This window comes from Nelumbo nucifera, chromosome 1 (genome assembly GCF_055504915.1).
Source record: "Nelumbo nucifera cultivar China Antique chromosome 1, China Antique-T2T, whole genome shotgun sequence".
Taxonomy (NCBI): domain Eukaryota; kingdom Viridiplantae; phylum Streptophyta; class Magnoliopsida; order Proteales; family Nelumbonaceae; genus Nelumbo; species Nelumbo nucifera.
This window is the reverse complement of record NC_142649.1, coordinates 145,906,413-145,927,152: the sequence shown is the minus strand read 5'-3', so window position 1 is coordinate 145,927,152 and position 20,740 is coordinate 145,906,413. Positions and strand designations below refer to the sequence as shown.

The following is a 20,740-nucleotide window of genomic DNA, read 5'->3' as shown; positions in this document are numbered from 1 at the left end:
CATTTATCCCTTTCTAATTATGAGGGCACAAAATATAATTTACACTATTATATTTTTCCATTTAATTCCCTGTTATTAAATTTTATATTTAGAGTATTATCATATTAATTTCCAATAAGTATAAAAAATACAAAAAAAAAATTTATAGAAAACATTTAAGCATATCTCTATATCCATCATTAAACAAATAAAAAATATTTTTTATAGATTTAAAAATATAAAAAATTGAGAAACATGATCATCAAAATTGTTTTGACGTGCACATTTACACATAGTACAGGGTGCGCTCTATACACACTCCCGTCGCCTTGAAAGCTGGTCACTTGGTCAGCTCTCAGCTGTAGCCTTTGCGCGCGATTCAAACATTATGGAGGAAGTGGACGAAACAGAAGTCGAGCCGGAGGTGAGTTTCTTACCTTAGTTCTGATCTCTGTATAGGACTTGGCTTCCTTATCTGATTATACTTACGATACAAAGCTATTTCGTTCGAATAGTGGAAAGCTCATCCGAAATTCGATCACCTTCGCCGATAAAGACGAACATATTCTTAATTCTAAGTGCTTACTGCAAGTTTGGTCGTTTTTCTTACTAGTGCTTTTTTTTTTTTTAATATTCTATTCCCTGCTTCTCTGAAAGAAGTCCAATGTGATTGAAATTAAGGATCACAATGCAGAAACTATGTCTATCTGGTTTGTATCTTCTCTAATTCCGATTAAACAGGATAAATTATACATGCGTTCACAGATAAAGAAGAACATATTCATATTCCTACATGATCTAAATGCATTTATTTATCCATGTATAAATAAGCTTTTGCTCATTCTATTGGTTAATTCATTTATTTGTTCGTTGATTTACATTGCAGGTTTACATGGCATGCATCATGCAAGGCCAACGGTTAGTAACTATTAATTTATCACAACTAATCACGATACAGAGGTGTTATAGGGAAATCAGCGCTCTACATAAGTCTTCTTTTGTTTTCTCCTCCGCTTAATTGTAATGAGGGTTCTGATAACGGGAAAACAAGCTTTTCTTCTTTTGTGAGTAAGCCTTGTAAGTTGTCTCTGATATATTAAGATTTTCACTAAGATCCATCCGATATCATTAACCTAAAAGGAGCATACTTGAAAATGGATTCTTAATATTGTAGAACTCGATTGATTCTGCATATTGATTTCCTATGTATAGATGGAGACCTATGTAAAAATTGAACTCATTCTTGGAAACTTGAAGTTTGTTTGAGAAATGAATTGCTGTAAAGTGGTTTGGAGAAATCTCCCTTACACGGCATCTAATCCAGACCTTGGGGTTGATACGACTTGATTTAGCAATGCTTTTCCTGTGGTCCATAGCTCATATTCCTTCCAACTGTGCAAGGAATCTGAATGATATAATGACTCCAAATGATCTAGTATTTGGTGTATATTCATGGGATGGCACCTTATCGTATGGAGGATATCAGAATCGTTTTAATAAAATCTGCAGGTTTGGTTTGATCGAATATGGCTGCCGAACCTATTTCTGATTCTTTCATATATGGTTGTTTTTGAGGAGTTACATGAATTGTGATTATGAAGGCGTCTTTCCACCAATTACTTAGAACAGAGAATGGTATTACCAAGGAGTGTGAGATGAAGAAAGTCATTACCCTAGTGAAATGATATTTATTCTCAATTGTAAATAGATTTCTTACTCCTTTCTTTCAAAGCTAAGTAAAAAGAAAATAAATTAGTCAGGCTCAGAACTAAGAAAAGAATAAATAATCACAATAGTAACCATCACAAAAGGTTTGTCTTGACAATGGAGTAGGAATAGAAAATTGGAAACAAACATAATCAGTAGACAAAGATTTGGGGCAGTGAATAACATATAAGGATTTAAGGCTACCTACAGATTCTGTATTTTATATATGACAAAAAGATACAATGAGATGCCTTCACTATCGGCAATGATTGATCCAAATTCATTACTGAAAACCTAGTTCAAAAAGAAAAAAAATCTAACCAATATGAACCAAATTGCTGGCCTTAGCAATATAGTGATGAAAGGTTAAGATGAATTTGGCTCAGATGTTGGTAACTATATTGGTTGAATTCCAGCAGGTGCTTTTTTTGGCACTAATGAATTTGCAACTTCTTACTGCCAGAATTGGAGTTTCTTACTATGATTCTAGTATCCAACAACTGTACGTCCTGGAACTGTGGGAGGATGGCAGTGCAGATTTTCCCTTAATTGACATTGGTAGGTGCTTCGCTTCTTGGTTGCTAGATTATCCAAGTGGATCCAACCCCTTAAATCATCTATTTTATGTCATGGTTCCCTCTCCTGCCTCCCTCCCTCTTTCTCTTTCTGATCAACCAACCCCTAAAATTCAATTATCCTGTAACATCTATTCTTGATAATTAGGAAGTCTTGATTTTTAACTCAAGGAAAGCCTTCAGTTAGATTTGATTTTTTTCATGTCAGTGGATTCTTTCTAGAACCATATGTGTCTTTCATGTTCATTAGTTTATTTTATATTGTTCAGTAAAATATCAAGCCAAACCCTCGATCATTTATACAAGCACTAAAGCTGAAGAATCCTTCCTTGCTGCTTTACAAAGAAGTGGTATATTACTAAAAACTTGATTGAATATGACCAAATTCAACTTGTCTGTTGCTGACTTTGAGAAATGACATAGAAGGAATTCAAGGTCCTGTGGTGAAGCTCATGAAAAGCTCCATATTCAGCTATGAACAAGCATGGCACAGGTACAAAACATGAGTACCATACTCAGATGATGCTTTTTATATTCTTCTTTGTCAAGCTCTATACTTGATACATTTATGACATTACAATCACCTGGAGCTCTCTTGATAGGATTTTATGTGGACATCCTTCATAGAAATAGACTTCAGTTGATCTTACATATTATATCTCAGGCAGCAATAACAGGAGAACATCCATAGAGTGGGTTAGAAAGAAGTTGCTTCACCCAAGTAACCTTCTTGTTATTACTATAATAGTAATACTTGGTCTTGGTTTTGTTTGCAGAGGCTTTATAAAAGAGTTCATGCATCTTCTTTGCAGTGTTGTATCGTTTAACTTATGAAATCCAAACTTGTTTTTAATAATTAATAATTTCACGTATTCAAAAATGTTTCTGAAATACCATTTTCTAATATTCCATTGCCTTCTATAAATAATGCTTCTCTTAATAGCTTAATGCTGGACAGTTGATACATTGGATCTTATGCTAAAACGTGCTTATATGTGGGACTATAGTTATCTAAATTGCTTGCATCATTAAGGACCACTAACCAATTTGGTGGCAGCTGTCTGAGATCTTGGGAGGGGTGGATTGTAACATTTCCAAATTGCAAATGGTATCAATTCACAACTCAGTTAGCATTAATTTGGATGATAGAAGAAAACATAAAATTTGGGTAAAGAAGTATAATGGAAAGAAGTATAATGGAAGAAATTTAATTCTGAAAAGAGAAACTAAAAGTGGGAACTAAAAGATCTTCCCTTTACATTGCATTGTGCATTTGTCTCAGATTTAAAGAAGTTTTTCTATTATATATAAATTCCTGTTCTTATGTGCAAATCCTGTACAATGAATACACATGCACCATACCTATAAATACCAAAAAAAAATTATATTTTGTAAAACACCCATAAAAAATAATTCTATGGACTGCAAATTGAAGAACAAAGAGAAAAAAAAAACTAAATATAATCCTACCACTGGTGAATCTGGTTTTCTTAGGGTTGTGAAATCATGAACCTTCGAGCTTGAACTTGAACCAAGTGAACCAAAAAAATAAGGTAACTACCCTGGGACTCATGCAGCAATTCCTGTGACAAAATATTGACACTCACATTGGAGTCATGCCCTGATAGCCTAAAATAACCTCTGCAAGATTGTGGATGTTGTAATTGTATGATCTGTCAGTATATGCATGTTTTTATGTGTATTTCAGCATATTCAAACTATATATGGCAATGATATAAATAAATGAGTGATAGAAGTGTTCTTGTTCATAAAATCTCTTGCAACCAACGAAATTTATATAAGCTAGAAATGGATGCAGAGGTAGTTCCAATAGGTAACATGGCGAAGAAGAGTCAACTAAAATGGTTTAGTCATGGTGTCATGTACAAGAAAGACCAGATTCCACCATGAGGGAGGAGAAATTATTTGTTGCCAATTAAGAAGTAGAAGTATAGACAAAGGTAGTGAAAAGAAATTTAGTAACTTGCCTTGGAAAAAATGTACTTCCAAGTTAGAGTGGAAATGGTGGGATTTATGTAGCCAACCCTGAATGGTTGGGATAAGACTTTGTTAATTAATTTATTATAACAATGCTACCATGTATTTGAAATTGACGGGTCATTTATTCATGAGCAGAGTCCATTTGTTGCTTGCTTTTCTAATACTTCCTGAATGGCTTGGTGGATAAGCCTGCATAATTATTTATATTAGAACTGAATTTAAAATTAAATAAGCTAAATTACATGGATGTCCTATCTTGAAATATAATTTTCACAAGTAAAGATGATCCAATTAAAAAATATATATTATTAATTTTAAATGAGCAGGTAAACAAGTTTGCAAAACTTAGTTTTCTCTTTCAGTAAACTTAAGGATTGTTGAAGTTTGACCTGCCATAGAATTCTGTCTTGTTCGTTGACTGTAGAGTAAAGTAGACAGCAAGAAGTAGGAGAGGAGAGAAGAAAAGAGAGAAGAGAGAAAAGAGAGAAAGGCTGGTTCGAATTAGGGAAAAAAGTGCATCCCTTGATTCGGCCAGACCTATTATTATATTATTGACTTATTGAAAAAGACTTGAGTGCCCTTCTTTAAGTAAGAGGCACTCGAACTAACATAACAGTACACATCAGCACACTCAACAAGTACAAAGACTGAAATACCCCTTTACTAACACCACTAACACTCCCCCTCAAGCTGGTGAGTATATATCATATAATCCCAGCTTGTTACATATGTAGTCCACTCTCCCCCGACTCAAGCCTTTTGTAAACAAGTCTGCCCACTGGTTTCCCGTACTAACATATGCAGTTTCTATCACCCCATTCAGCACCTTCTCTCTCACAAAATGACAGTCAACTTCGATGTGCTTGGTTCTTTCATGAAACACTGGATTGGAAGAGATATGAACCGCTGCCTGATTGTCACAGTAGAGCTTCATTGGAGTACTGATGTCATATCCTATCTCCTGTAGAAGGTTCCTCAGCCACACTAGTTCACAAGCAGTATGTGCCATGGCCCTATATTCCGCTTCTGCACTGCTTCTTGCCACAACTGTTTGCTTCTTACTTTTCCATGTTACCAGGTTACCCCCCAGAAAGGTGCAATAGCCTGTGGTAGATCGTCTATCAGACATAGAACCTGCCCAATCAGCATCGGTGTATCCTTCTACTACCAGTTTTCCACCACTTCTGTACAGCAAACCACGACCAGGAGCTCCTTTCAGATACCTCACAATCCTTAGCACTGCATTCCAATGTGGGACCAAAGGTTTCTGCATGAACTGACTCACCACACTAACCGCAAATGAAATATCTGGCCGAGTAATGGTTAGATAGTTTAGTTTGCCTACAAGTCGTCGGTATCTGCCAGGCTCTTCAAACACTTCACCTATATCACTGCTCAGCCTCGTATTTGTTTCCATAGGTGTCTCAGCCGGTTTAGTACCCAACAATCCTGTTTCTTCCAGTAAATCAAGCACATATTTCCTCTGGCACAAATTAATGCCATGCTTAGATCTTGCTACCTCTATGCCCAAAAAGTATTTCAACTTGCCAAGGTCCTTTGTCTGAAAGTGTTCCTGTAGGAATGCCTTCAATCTGTCAATGCCCATTTTATCATTCCCAGTCACAACGATATCATCCACATACACCACCAATATTATTTTACCTGCCGAAGAGTCAAGACTGAAGACAGAGTGATCAACTTGGCACTGTTTCAGACCAAACTTCTTGACCACCTCACTGAACCTACCAAACCATGCTCGAGGGGACTGTTTAAGTCCATAAATAGCCTTCTTAAGTCTACATACCTTACCATCCTCCCCCTGAGCAACAAACCCAGGTGGTTGCTCCATGTAGACCTCCTCGAGCAAATCCCCATGCAAAAAGGCATTTTTGATATCGAGCTGATGGAGAGGCCAACCAGACATAGCTGCAAGAGAGATGACGACACGAACTGACCCTATCTTAGCAACCGGGGAGAACGTCTCCGTGTAGTCAATGCCATAGGTTTGGGAGTACCCTTTGGCAACCAGCCGCGCCTTCAGGCGCTCAACACGACCATCTGGCAAGTACTTAACACTATACACCCACTTACAACCGACAGCCTGCTTCCCAGGAGGAAGAGCGGTGAGATCCCAAGTGTGATTATGATGCAAAGCAGAGAGCTCTTCTTCCATAGCACGGCACCACTCTGGAGAGGTAAGGGCTTCCTGGACATCCTTAGGAACAACCACGGAGGATAACAAAGATATGAACTGGCGATGGGAAGCGGAGAGGTGGGTAAGTGAAACAAAATTGGAAATAGGGTGAAGGGTGCAAGTACGCTTACCTTTCCGTAAGGCAATAGGAAGATCTAGGTCGGAGGCTGGTGTCGAAGCTGGAGCTGGATCTGTCGACGGTGATGAAGCTGGAGGAGCTGCAGCCGGTACACGTGGGCGATGTGTATACACGTGACGGATGGGTGGACGGTCAACCAATGGTGGCACCGGAGGCAAGGACGTAGGCATGACTGGAACCAAAGGAGGTGGATCAGCCACAGGAAGAGGAAGAGGAGGTGGTGATGTGGGGGAAGCAGCAGCACCGGACCCCACGAAGAACGGAGTAGACTCAAAGAATGTAACATCAGCACATACCAAGGAACGACGAGAACTAGGATGATAACACTTGTACCCTTTCTGAGTTCGGGAATAACCAAGGAAGATACACTTCATGGAACGTGCATCTAACTTGTCAGTCCCGGGACTCAGATTATGAACGAAGCAGACACACCCAAATACCCGAGGAGAAAGCGGAAACGGAGACATGTTGGGGAATAAGACACTAAAAGGAGAACGACCATCAAGGATAGACGTGGGCATCCGATTAATTAAGAAACAAGAGGTGAGCATTGCATCGCTCCAAAAAGTTTTGGGAACATTCATGTGGTGCATGAGGGAGCGTGCCGTTTCTACAAGATGGCGGTTCTTTCTCTCAGCAACCCCATTTTGTTGCGGAGTATAGGTACATGAAGTTTGGTGTATAATGCCATGTTGGTCCAAGTATTCTCGAAAAGATGAAGACAAGTATTCACGACCATTATCAGAACGGAAAATTTTGATGTGAACACCAAATTGATTGCGGATCTCAGCATAAAATTTCTGGAAGATGGAAAATAATTCACTTCTTTCTTTCATTAAATAGAGCCACGTCATTCTTGAACAGTCATCAACAAAAATAACAAAATATCGGTATCCATTATATGACATCACTTTATAAGGACCCCAAACATCTGAATGAATTAAAGAAAAAAGACTCGACACACGGTTATCGACCCTAGAACGAAAGGGAACACGATGGTGTTTCCCAAATTGACAAGACTCACAATCTAAAACAGAAAGTTGACTCAATGAAGGGACTAAGGACTGCAACACTTTCAGCGAAGGATGACCAAATCTACAGTGCCACTGGAGAGGAGAAATGGATGACTGAAGAGCCGTTGACGTTCGTCCACCACCATCAAGATAATACAGTCCACCGGCTTCATGCCCTCCACCAATCTTCATCCCCGTCTTGAGATCCTGAAAAACACACATAGAAGGGTAAAAAGTGATGGAGCACTTAAGTGACTTGGTCAGCTTACTAACAGACATAAGATTAAATGGAAGCTTAGGTACATATAAAACAGAGGATAGGGATACAGGGTCTAGGTCAACATTACCAACACCACAGATAGATGACGTGGAGCCATTAGCAAGGGTAACAGATTGTGATGTTGAGCAATGAGTGAGAGATGAAAACACACCTGGAGTTCCCGTCATGTGATCGGAGGCTCCAGAGTCAATAATCCAGGGGTTGGGTGTGGATGCCAAACAAGCCATACCTGAGTGTGCAAAGGAAGCTGTGTTCTGCTGCGACTTGGATTGAACAAACCTCTCATACTCATCACGAGGAACACTCACCATCTCCTTGCCTGGACCATCTGAGGGAGTAGAAGGCATCGGGTCAGCTGACCGTTTCTCCTGTGTAGGGCTGAAACTGGTGTCACTAGTCATGGCATGGTTGGCCCACGTCGAGGGAGGACCATGTAAGTCATAGCAGTAGTTAATGGTATGTCCATCCAAACCACAGTGAGTACACTTCCGTGGACCCGAGCCACGTCCTCTACCACGAGCTCCCCCTGAATCTCTGCCTCCAGTACGACCACCACCACGGATATGTGTAGATCCACCACTACCACTCCTGCCAGGCTGGGTTCCTCGAGTCCCACTTCTGCCACCTCGGCCTCTTGACACTGCAAATGCTGATTTATCGGAGACATTAGAGTCCATAGATCCAATGGAAGCCCTCCGAAGACGAGCAAACACCTCCTCTAAAGATGGAAGAGCAGATCCCCCTAGTATCTGGGCTCGTACTGGTTCATACTCAGACTTCAGCCCCACCAGAAACCGTGTTACATCAAGCTGCTCTCGCTGTTGCTGTTGAACTTTGACATCTGAAGTGAGAGGATGATAGACATTTAACTCATTACGGATATTCCTCACATTGGCATAGTACTCCTCAAGGCTCTGATTTCCCTGTTGCAGACACATTTCACATGTCTTATTTTTCTAGAGCATATAAGACAATGATATAGCCTTTGTCTTAGCTTTTTTTAAGCTTCACTAGTGAAAGCATATGAGTTCACATGTCTTGCTTCAATGGCGGAACTAACATGCTTCAATGTCAAGACTAGCAAAGCTTTAAAGAACTGCGAAAAAACTGATGGCGGAACTAACAGAGATTTACCTATCCAAAATCTCTTGGTTGCTTCAATGGCAGAACTAACAGAGACTTGCGCTCCCCTTAGAACTGCGAAAAAATTGATGGCGGAACTAACAGAGATTTACCTATCCAAGATCTCTTGGTTGCTTCAATAGCGGATCTAACAGAGACTTGCGCTCCCCTTAGAACTGCGAAAAATTTGGATGGCGAGTGGCTTGAAACCCTAACAACTTTTGACCTTGCACTTGATCGGATGACTGGAACAAAGAAAACCTTAAATGGATCTTTGATGGTGGAAGTTCGTTCGACTGAGAACTGAGAAAAACCTAAGATGTTTGTTCGACAGCCGACTCTGCAACTCCTCTCTTGACCCTCTCCCCTTACCCTCTCTTGCTGGTATCAGAGCTCTGAGCTCTGAGCTCAGTCTGCAAGACAGAGCTAGGTTGCAGCTCAGTCTGCAACTCCTCTCTTCTTCCATAGCACGGCACCACTCTGGAGAGGTAAGGGCTTCCTGGACATCCTTAGGAACAACCACGGAGGATAACAAAGATATGAACTGGCGATGGGAAGCGGAGAGGTGGGTAAGTGAAACAAAATTGGAAATAGGGTGAAGGGTGCAAGTACGCTTACCTTTCCGTAAGGCAATAGGAAGATCTAGGTCGGAGGCTGGTGTCGAAGCTGGAGCTGGATCTGTCGACGGTGATGAAGCTGGAGGAGCTGCAGCCGGTACACGTGGGCGATGTGTATACACGTGACGGATGGGTGGACGGTCAACCAATGGTGGCACCGGAGGCAAGGACGTAGGCATGACTGGAACCAAAGGAGGTGGATCAGCCACAGGAAGAGGAAGAGGAGGTGGTGATGTGGGGGAAGCAGCAGCACCGGACCCCACGAAGAACGGAGTAGACTCAAAGAATGTAACATCAGCACATACCAAGGAACGACGAGAACTAGGATGATAACACTTGTACCCTTTCTGAGTTCGGGAATAACCAAGGAAGATACACTTCATGGAACGTGCATCTAACTTGTCAGTCCCGGGACTCAGATTATGAACGAAGCAGACACACCCAAATACCCGAGGAGAAAGCGGAAACGGAGACATGTTGGGGAATAAGACACTAAAAGGAGAACGACCATCAAGGATAGACGTGGGCATCCGATTAATTAAGAAACAAGAGGTGAGCATTGCATCGCTCCAAAAAGTTTTGGGAACATTCATGTGGTGCATGAGGGAGCGTGCCGTTTCTACAAGATGGCGGTTCTTTCTCTCAGCAACCCCATTTTGTTGCGGAGTATAGGTACATGAAGTTTGGTGTATAATGCCATGTTGGTCCAAGTATTCTCGAAAAGATGAAGACAAGTATTCACGACCATTATCAGAACGGAAAATTTTGATGTGAACACCAAATTGATTGCGGATCTCAGCATAAAATTTCTGGAAGATGGAAAATAATTCACTTCTTTCTTTCATTAAATAGAGCCACGTCATTCTTGAACAGTCATCAACAAAAATAACAAAATATCGGTATCCATTATATGACATCACTTTATAAGGACCCCAAACATCTGAATGAATTAAAGAAAAAAGACTCGACACACGGTTATCGACCCTAGAACGAAAGGGAACACGATGGTGTTTCCCAAATTGACAAGACTCACAATCTAAAACAGAAAGTTGACTCAATGAAGGGACTAAGGACTGCAACACTTTCAGCGAAGGATGACCAAATCTACAGTGCCACTGGAGAGGAGAAATGGATGACTGAAGAGCCGTTGACGTTCGTCCACCACCATCAAGATAATACAGTCCATCGGCTTCATGCCCTCCACCAATCTTCATCCCCGTCTTGAGATCCTGAAAAACACACATAGAAGGGTAAAAAGTGATGGAGCACTTAAGTGACTTGGTCAGCTTACTAACAGACATAAGATTAAATGGAAGCTTAGGTACATATAAAACAGAGGATAGGGATACAGGGTCTAGGTCAACATTACCAACACCACAGATAGATGACGTGGAGCCATTAGCAAGGGTAACAGATTGTGATGTTGAGCAATGAGTGAGAGATGAAAACACACCTGGAGTTCCCGTCATGTGATCGGAGGCTCCAGAGTCAATAATCCAGGGGTTGGGTGTGGATGCCAAACAAGCCATACCTGAGTGTGCAAAGGAAGCTGTGTTCTGCTGCGACTTGGATTGAACAAACCTCTCATACTCATCACGAGGAACACTCACCATCTCCTTGCCTGGACCATCTGAGGGAGTAGAAGGCATCGGGTCAGCTGACCGTTTCTCCTGGTGTTGGTTCGACTGAGCTCTGAGAAAAACCTTAAATGGATGTTTGCTCTGATACCATGTTGAAGTTTGACCTGCCATAGAATTCTGTCTTGTTCGTTGACTGTAGAGTAAAGTAGACAGCAAGAAGTAGGAGAGGAGAGAAGAAAAGAGAGAAGAGAGAAAAGAGAGAAAGGCTGGTTCGAATTAGGGAAAAAAGTGCATCCCTTGATTCGGCCAGACCTATTATTATATTATTGACTTATTGAAAAAGACTTGAGTGCCCTTCTTTAAGTAAGAGGCACTCGAACTAACATAACAGTACACATCAGCACACTCAACAAGTACAAAGACTGAAATACCCCTTTACTAACACCACTAACAAGGATTATTACTAAATTCCTTATGATTTTATTTTTCTACTTATTTTCTATCTACAATATCTATTTGGTTTCCTTTGGATGCTAATGCAGATTGGCCTGTCCAAGTTTTCTTAAAATTTTGGAGCCATATAAATTTTAAATTTATTTGGTCACTTGGCCTTGCATAAAGGCCTCTGCTTTTAGAGACTTCCAAGAGTTATCTTGTATTTCAATTGGTGATTCATGATTGAAATTTTGGACAACAATCATTTAATCCATCAAGCTTTACTTTGGGGTGGACCTGTGACTTTTTATATCATTGAATACTGTTGTGAATCTTATTAATTGGTTGTGTTAGTATGCTGTTAGTATGTTGTTTGGTTCTGTGTTAGTATGTTGTCAGCCTAGTCTATCTAGGTGCTGACAGCTAGCTTCTTTTTTTTTCTTGTTAGTTGTTTGTTATTAGGAACTGCCAGGGGCATTCTTGTAACTTCAGTTCTTATTACATTAAGTGAATATAAATAAGAAGCTGGGAACGACCAGCCTAGAGTTTTTGACTCTCAATTGACTCTCTCTTCTCTTCTCTCTCTCTCGTCTCTCTCAGGAAGGAACACATGGTATCAGAGCAATAATTCTGGGCTCGAAAATTGTTTTTTCTCATCTGAGTCTCAGTTTTTTTTTTTTTTTTTTCTGTTCTCTTGATCTCTTGGACGTGGAAAACCAAGAATTCTATCAGACTGTTCAGAGTTCCTGCAGCTGTTGTTTTTTGGGTTCCTCCTTGGTTGTAACACCAAGGAAACCCTAACAGAAGGAGGGCGATGCTGGAATGACTCTCTTCTCTTAGTTCGATGCAGTGAAAAATATTTTTCTGGGTTTGCACCTTATTACAGGTGGTGGACAGGGGTATGTGTCCCCTTTTTTTCTCTATGGTCTATGCTGTGAAGGGCTGAGAAGGCCTTGGTTTTGAGGTTTACACCTTCGTACAGGCGCTGGACAGGGGTATGCTTTTTTTTTCTCATGTACTGTGGTCGAACTGTTAGTAGTTTCTTTTTTTTAATGACTGCTTGTGGCCGAACTCTTGCTGTTAGTAGACTTCTTCAGTAGCCTGTTAGTAGACTAGTTGCTGGACTAATTTCTGGGCTATTCTAATGGCCGAACTATTGCTGAACTGATTTCAGCAGCATCTTTCTCCTTCCGGAAGTGAAAATTCTTGGGAGTTTAGCATTCTGTTTGTGTGGAATCTGCTCTGGTATATTTGTGACCCTTTTTTTTCCAATGGCAAACTATGATTCAACATCATGTGGAGTTACACCAACTCGTAGTATAGCTGGTATGGGGGTGAAAACATGATATTTCCCATGCCAATTACCCCTTTAAATGGCCTGAACTACCTGGAGTGGGCTAAAAGTGTGAAACTTTATGTAATAGCAAGGGGAAAAGCTGGTTACATAAATGGCAGAGTGAAAGAACCCAAGTGTGAGACAGCTGAACATGATAGGTGGGACCAAGAAAAAAGTACGGTGGTGTCTTGGCTCCTTGCAGCCATGGAACCCGATGTGAAGAAGAACTTTATGTGGGCAGACACCGCGAGTGAGATTTGGGAATAGGCCAAAACCACCTATTCTGAGCAAAGGCATTATGCCAAGATTAACTAGTTGCAAACTGAATCCTCAACCTGTAAACAGGGAAATCGTAGTTTGTCTGCCTATTATTCAGCCCTTACTTCCGTATGGAAAGAATTGGATCATTATCAGGCTATAGAGTGGAAACATGACGATGATGCTAAGGCCTACAGGAAGCTGGTTTCTTAGCAGCGTGTGTTTGCCTTCTTGTTGGGATTGAACCCTGCCTATGAACCCTTGAGAGTTCAGATCTTAGGAAGCAAAGAGTTGCCATCGGTTCAAGAGGTATATGCCCTTGTTCAATCTGAAGAAAGTAAGTGGAGTGTGATGGTTACAACTGAGGGGGAGCAACAGGTAGCATTGGCTACAATGAGTAATAACAATATGGGGAAGAAAAGTGATTCCAAGAAGGCTGATGATAAAGACAAGTTGTTTGGTACCCACTGTCGGCGCTCGCGACATACACATGACACATGTTGGGAAATTCACAGGAAGCCCAAGTGGGCAGTGAAGAACCAAGGACAAGGTAAAGTGCAAGGTCAGAAGAAGATGAATGCAGCACATAATGCAGCACATGTGGTAACCCAAGATACTCAGGTTGCTAGTACTACCCAGGACCACTTTACTAATTCTGACCGCAAGGAAGATATCATGAATTCCTTCAGAGATCACTTAGAGTCATATGGTAGGGCTTTGCGACAGATGGATAGTTCAGTCACTGGTACTCCTACTTCATTTGCATTTACATCAGGTAATGCAGCTTCTGCATTCCATGTCACTACTACCATTGATTCCCCTTGGATCATTGACTCAAGGGCCTCTAACCACATGACCGGTAAGCCAAATTTGTTTCAGACTTATAGTCTTTTGTCAGGAAGGGATAAAGTGAGGCTTGCAGATGGATCATTCTCCTCCATTGCAAGCCAAGGATTAATATCCCTTCCCCATGGCCTTAACCTAAATAGTGTATTGCATGTCTCCCAACTTCCTATAAATTTGCTTTCAATCAGTAGTATCACAAACTCTTTAAACTATAGTGTAACATTTTTTCCTGGTTCATGTGTTTTTCAGGATCTAACTTCTGGGAGGACGATTGGTAGAGGAAGCCTAATGGATGGTCTCTATATTCTCGACAACAAAGCTGGTCTCTTGGTGTCGTCCTCGGAGTCATGTAGTCAGTCAAATAAGAGTCAAATTTTTTGTGGCATAGTTGATTAGGTCATGTTTCCTTTGAAATAGTGAAGTCTTTGTTTCCGTTTTTATTTAAGTTATGTTCAGTGTCAGATTTTCAGTGTCAAACATGTCAGTTGAGCAATTCAAGTAATAAAAGATCCAAATTTCCTTTTCATATTGTGTATTCTGATGTATGGGGGCCTACCACTATAACCTCTGAGGGCGGGTATAAGTATTTTATCACTTTGATCGATGATTTCTCCCGATATACATGGGTATTCCTGATGTGTAGCAGAGATGAAGTTCCAAAGATTGTGAAAGACTTCCAGAGGATGGTGTTTACGCAGTTCCATATCGAAATACAGATCTTCCAATCAGATAATGCTAAGGAATATTTCCATAGTGAGCTGAATGAGTTCTTTGCCTCCCATGGATCTATTCATAGGAGCTCGTGCGCAAGAACACCACAACAAAATGGTGTTGCCGAAAGAAAAAATAGACAACTTCTTGAGGTAGCTCGAGGGATGATGTTACATATGAATGTTTCAAAGAGGTTTTGGATGGATGCTATACTTGCAGCTACTTATGTCATCAATCGCATGCCCTTTAGAGTGCTGAACTACATGGCCCCTCATCAGTTGTTGTTCCCTCAGCCCCCTTTATTTTCCATTCCCATGAGAGTCTTTGGTAGTCGTGCCTTTGTCCATGATTTGTCTCTGTCTCGGGGTAAGTTAGACCCTCGGTCCATTCCTTGTATCTTTCAGGGGTATCCCTCCTCTCAAAAGGGGTATCGGTGCTTTGATCCCGTTAGTCATAAATTCTGTGTCTCTATGGATGTGTCCTTCTTTGAGTCTGAACCGTTCTTCCCTACTCTCAGGGGGAGAGTAGTGTGGAAGAGGAGAAGCAGGTTTAGGTCCGCCAAGTCTCGTTTCCTTCTATTTCTTACCTGGCCCCCTTTCATGTCTTCCAACGTACACGCCGTAGAGATCAACAATGTGACATTGATGTGGAGCTACCAACCACTGAGCATCTGACACCGTCAGACTCCCATGAGGTAAATCTAAGCCCTGCTACACCTATTGACACCCCTGCTCCTACTGTGGATGACCTTGACATTCCTATTGCTCAAAGAAAGGGAGTCAAGTCATGCACTACCAAACATCCCATCACCTAGTATGTCTCCTATGATCACATTTCCCCCTCATACCGAGCCTTCCTATCTGCAGTTGATTGCATCCTTGTACCCAAAAATGTTGCAGAAGCCTTAAAATACCCTGAATGGATAGATGCTATGAAGGAGGAGATTAATGCCCTCTATAAAAATCAAACTTGGAAATTGGTAGATCTTCCAAGGGGGAAAGACCCAGTGGGGTGTAAGTGGGTGTTTACAGTTAAACGCAAGGCAGATGGGACAGTTGAAAGATATAAAGCAAGATTGGTAGCCAAGGGGTACACTCAAGTGTACGGAGTTGACTACGATGAGACATTTGCTCCAGTAGCTAAGATGAACTCAATTCGAGTTCTTCTATCATTAGCTGCTAATCTTGACTGGGAATTGCATCAACTAGACATTAAGAATGCCTTTTTAAATGGTGACCTAGAGGAGGAGGTATACATGGTTCAACCCCCTGGGATTCTGTGCCAAGGGAAGTGAAAAGAAGGTGTGTAAGCTAAGAAAGTCTCTCTATGGATTGAAACAATCTCCTAGGGCTTGGTTCAGTAAGTTTCATATGGCGGTTCAGCAAGTAGGGTTCAAGCAATGTCAGTCTGATTACACACTCTTTGTGAAGAGATGTCAGGAACAGTTGTTGTTTTGATAGTGTATGTGGATGATATCATCATTACAGGAAATTGGAGTTCAGAAATACAACAATTGAAACAATTCCTTGCGTCTAAATTTGAAGTTGCCCACTCAAAAAAGGGTATTTTCATTTCTCAAAGGAAGTACACTCTTGATTTGTTACAAGACACAGGCAAGTTAGGTGCAAGGCCAGCAAATACTCCTATGGATGTTGATCATAAATTGGGTAACTGTGATGGTGAACCTCTGAAAGATGTAAAACAATTCCAAAGGTTAGTGGGGAAGTTGATTTATTTGTCCATTACTCGTCCAGACATTTCCTATTCAGTTGGGGTCCTGAGCCAATTCATGCACTCTCCTAAGAAACCTCACTTGGAGGCAACAGAGAGAGTTCTTAGATACTTAAAAAAGTATCCAGGAACAGGTCTACTATTCAATAAGCATAATCATCTAAAGGTGGAAGTCTTTACAGATGCTGATTGGGCAGGTGCGGTGGATGATAGAAAGTCCACAAGTGGGTATAAGTGGGTATTGTACATTTGTGGGAGGAAACCTAGTGACCTGGAAAAGCAAGAAACAAAGTGTGGTAGCAAGGTCAAGTGCTGAAGCGGAGTATAGGGCTATGGCACATGGGGTGGCTGAAGTTCTTTGGCTTAAAAATCTTCTAGGGGAGTTTGGAATTGTTATTCACAATCCTATGTCTCTTTATTGTGACAACAAAGCAGCCATTAACATTGCCAACAATCCTGTCCTACATGAGAGGACCAAGCACATTGAAGTGGACAAACACTTCATAAGGGAAAAATTGGAAAGAAAGGAAATTTGCATCCCTTATGTCAACTCCAAGGAACAACTTACTGATGTCCTCACAAAAGGACTTTCATACTCGCGGCACAATGAGTTGTGTGACAAGTTGGGCATGATAGACATATACAACCCAACTTGAGGGGGAGTGTTGTGAATCTTATTTATTGGTTCTGTGTTAGTATGCTGTTAGTATGTTGTTTGGTTCTGTGTTCGTATGCTGTTAGTATGTTGTCAGCCTAGTCTATCTAGGTGCTGACAGCTAGCTTCTTTTTTTTTTCTTGTTAGTTGTTTGTTATTAGGAACTGCCAGGGACATTCTTGTAACTTCACTTCTTATTACATTAAGTGAATATAAATAAGAAGCTGGGAACGACCAGCCTAGAGTTTTTGAGTCTCAGTCGACTCTCTCTTCTCTTCTCCTCTTTCTTCTCTTCTCTCTCTCGTCTCTCTCAGGAAGGAACACAAATACCTTTAGATAATTTTTATTGTTGAATACTTGAAAACAAATTTACCCAACTTAACAAGGAGCCAGGGAAGGTTTGGTTGTCTTACATTTTAGTCAGATTTCAAGCAAGGTTGTTTCAATCTTCTGGGACTTGACAATGTATGCTAAGTCTTCCAGGTCCCCAAGTCCAGTTTGGTTATTTAGCATGTTATGTGTTGCCCCCGAACACACATAGAGGGCATGAAGTTTAAGAATCATCATTTGCTATACTTAATTTAGAAACCTCCTTCCTTGCTAACTCTTGGTATTTCTATGCAACAAACTAGTTATCTGAATCTTTTCTCAGAAATAGTTGGGTCCTATACTTTTGGTTAACTAGGGTTTCATCTCCCCCCTCCATCTCTTTCTCTCTTTCCTTTTTCAACTATTGCAGATTGGTATATCTTCAAGTCACAGGGATGGATGATGGGCTTAGCATCAAGGAAAGAATTTGCTACGTGAGTGCTTGACCTGATTATAATTGAGCTGCATATGTATTATTAATTATTATTCTTTTGGTAGACATTGCTGAGAACTTGTTAAAAAGAATGAAAAGTCTATTCATTATCTATTTTTGTGGATCTTGTTATTATGATTAGAATTACAGATTTATTGTTATAAATACAATAATTATGAGATTTATGTTATAGATGCTTCTAGGGTAGGGATGAAATACAAAAATCCATTGATACGATACGACTCTACATTTTCCTACATTTCTTATTCGCCTAGTATATTATTATCTTTTTGTTTTTATCTTATCCTCTTTCTTCTCTTAAAATTAGGTAAACTCCTTGATGTTTACATCCATCTGTGCACATCACATCTTTTCTTAAACTATGGCACTAGCTGATTTAGCAAGCCCACTTGTGTTAATTACTGTTTTGATGCAACTGGTATGGACTTGTTTATCTCAACATTCTCAATGTTTACTTTAAGCATTTATGTCCTTTTCCCTATTGCAGCTGAACTCTATGATGGATATTGGAAGTGATGTCCAAGTTCGTGCAAGTGGGGCCCTTCTTGCTATACTAGAGAATGAGAGGCTTGTAGATACCCTTGAACAGAAGGATTCTGGGAATTCCTCAATTACTATAGATTGTGTAACAGAAATTTCATTTTATCCTCCATCTTACCTCATACTTCATATATAGTTGCTATTGTTCTAATTTTATAAGTTCAAATTCCTTTAATATATCCATATAATGTAAAATGAACTTCAAGAAACAACCTTACATCCAACACAGACACAAATTCCTCAAACTGGATTCAGCAGCTTATGAGGCATTACAGATTTTCCAAATAGACAAACATCCAAGCCATATGGGCATCGGGAGAGCAAAAGAAGGGTAAAGACTGACAACATATTTTGAAGTTTTTTACCATGGTCCTAAGGGTGTGCACTGATATACTCAATATGCAGGTTCTCTGTGTTTGGGATGTTGAACAAGGTAAGGAAGATCCATTTGGATTTTAGGCTTGCAATGTATTTCTACTAAATTGGTCTTCTTTTCTTCAGTGTATCACTCCAATGGGTAGACGTCTCTTGAGGTAAACTCATAATAAGAAAGTTGTGGTCCTATATTTTTGACATTGTCAGTTTACTTGGGGATTTACAGAATTAATTTGCTTTGTCCCCAGAAGTTGGTTCTTGAGGCCTATACTGGACCTTGAAAATTTGAACAGTCGTCTCAATACTGTATTCTTTCCCCTTCAAACTGCATTTAGATAATTCTTAACTTGAATGCTTATATTGGAGTGTTGGATTAAGATTTGTTTGACTAACTTCAAATGGTTGGCATATGATTTGGATGATGGATTTTCTGAACCTATCAGAATTAAAAAGGAAAAAAAAAATCTGTTTCCTTTCATAAGTCTACTTTGGCAAAAACTTGTTTTCCCTAACATGGAATTAGATATCATTCTTTCTTTGTTCTGAAGAACTGATGGCTACTTTGCGTGAAACATTGAAGTCAGTAAAAGATGTTCCCTACATACTGAAGGTGCATTTTCTTTTCTTTCCTTTCATTTGCTTTCCATTTTATCTTCCCTGTCTCCCTTTTATTTTAACAATAAAGGTTTCAAGATCTAATATTTTACTATTTTGAGCGAACTAGTCAATATTTATTCAGTAAATATATTTGCAATCAGATGCTTAAGGATGAAATTGATGATGAATATTCTACCTAATTAGTGGATTTGATATTGATGATCCTCATCAGCAAGCAAACCTTGCATGATTCAGTTATTAGCACTTTGTGGTCATATTGGAAGATAGAAATAAGGTTAGGTCTTTGGCTATGAGCATTAATTACTTTATTGACCAGAATGAGTATTTAAACCAAATGTTTTGAAAATATGAAATCACCTCAGACCTGCACAAGTGATGTTGTTTCATTGATGTGGCATGTGCTATTGGCTACGATTTACTACTAGGTTACATTTTTCACAGTTGATATTTCTACCATGTTACAATTGTTTGTTTCTTAGCAAACAGAGATATTTTCTTCAACATCATCTCCTATGACTATTCATTCCCATTCCACATTGGAATCCATTTCTCCAATTTAAAACTTAATCTTCTCATGTTCTATCAACATCACTTGATACAAGGAAGTACATAAGGTTATATGCTTTTCATGTATGGTGTTGACCCTTTTGCACTTGGGATTTCTTTTCAACATAAAATGTTTAATGCTTTTCTTTTTTTCTTTTGTTGGGGTCATTGAAGAAATTCAACTCTCCAAGTTCCATTTGTACAAATGTTGACTGGACAGCCTTTTCAAAGGTAGATATACCTTTACCCTTTTCTATTTTTTATGAATGCGCTTTCATTTGTTACTTCCTTTTCCCTCCTTCCTAAGACTTCATAGATATTTGAAATTTCGAACTTACTGGTTTCATTTATTGGAGAATCACTGATACTATGTTGAAGAACTTCCAGTAACAATAAGATGCCTATTGTTGAAAGTAACCTATCCGTTGTACACAACATTCTTTATTAGGTTTATATATAACATGGAATAACTTGCTTGGAAAGATATCTTCTATGTGCTCATGTCTACAGGAACAACTTGATTTTTACATGGCAATTGAAATTGTTTCAATACCTCAACTGTACCTAATCATGATCACCAGAAGAATTATTAAATTGGGAATCATGATCCTCTCAACCTTCCTTTCCTTCACAATGATGTGCTTTTACAGGTTCTAGAA

The 20,740-nt window shown here is 39.9% G+C and overlaps 1 protein-coding gene across 15 annotated transcripts in view; it reads left to right on the top strand.

The window, feature by feature from the left end:
• The first annotated feature begins 272 nt into the window (after positions 1–272).
• MSH5 (MUTS-homolog 5) overlaps positions 273–20,740 on the top strand; it is a 37,862-nt gene continuing 17,394 nt past the window's right edge. For 11 of the 15 annotated variants that reach the window (XR_016080335.1, XR_016080336.1, XR_016080338.1 and 8 more), the window contains exons 1-13: positions 273–403; positions 866–897; positions 2,150–2,244; positions 2,531–2,611; positions 2,685–2,754; positions 17,919–17,982; positions 18,490–18,644; positions 18,772–18,873; positions 18,948–18,975; positions 19,044–19,075; positions 19,166–19,223; positions 19,441–19,527; positions 20,256–20,312. Coding sequence is in view for 10 of the 15 variants with exons in the window: in XM_019196131.2 (XP_019051676.1) it covers positions 368–403; positions 866–897; positions 2,150–2,244; positions 2,531–2,611; positions 2,685–2,754; positions 17,919–17,982; positions 18,490–18,644; positions 18,772–18,873; positions 18,948–18,975; positions 19,044–19,075; positions 19,166–19,223; positions 19,441–19,527; positions 20,256–20,312 (897 nt within the window). In the remaining 5 variants the exon portion in view is untranslated. The other 4 variants (XM_019196129.2, XM_088894596.1, XM_088894598.1 and 1 more) reach the window with 4 other exon arrangements.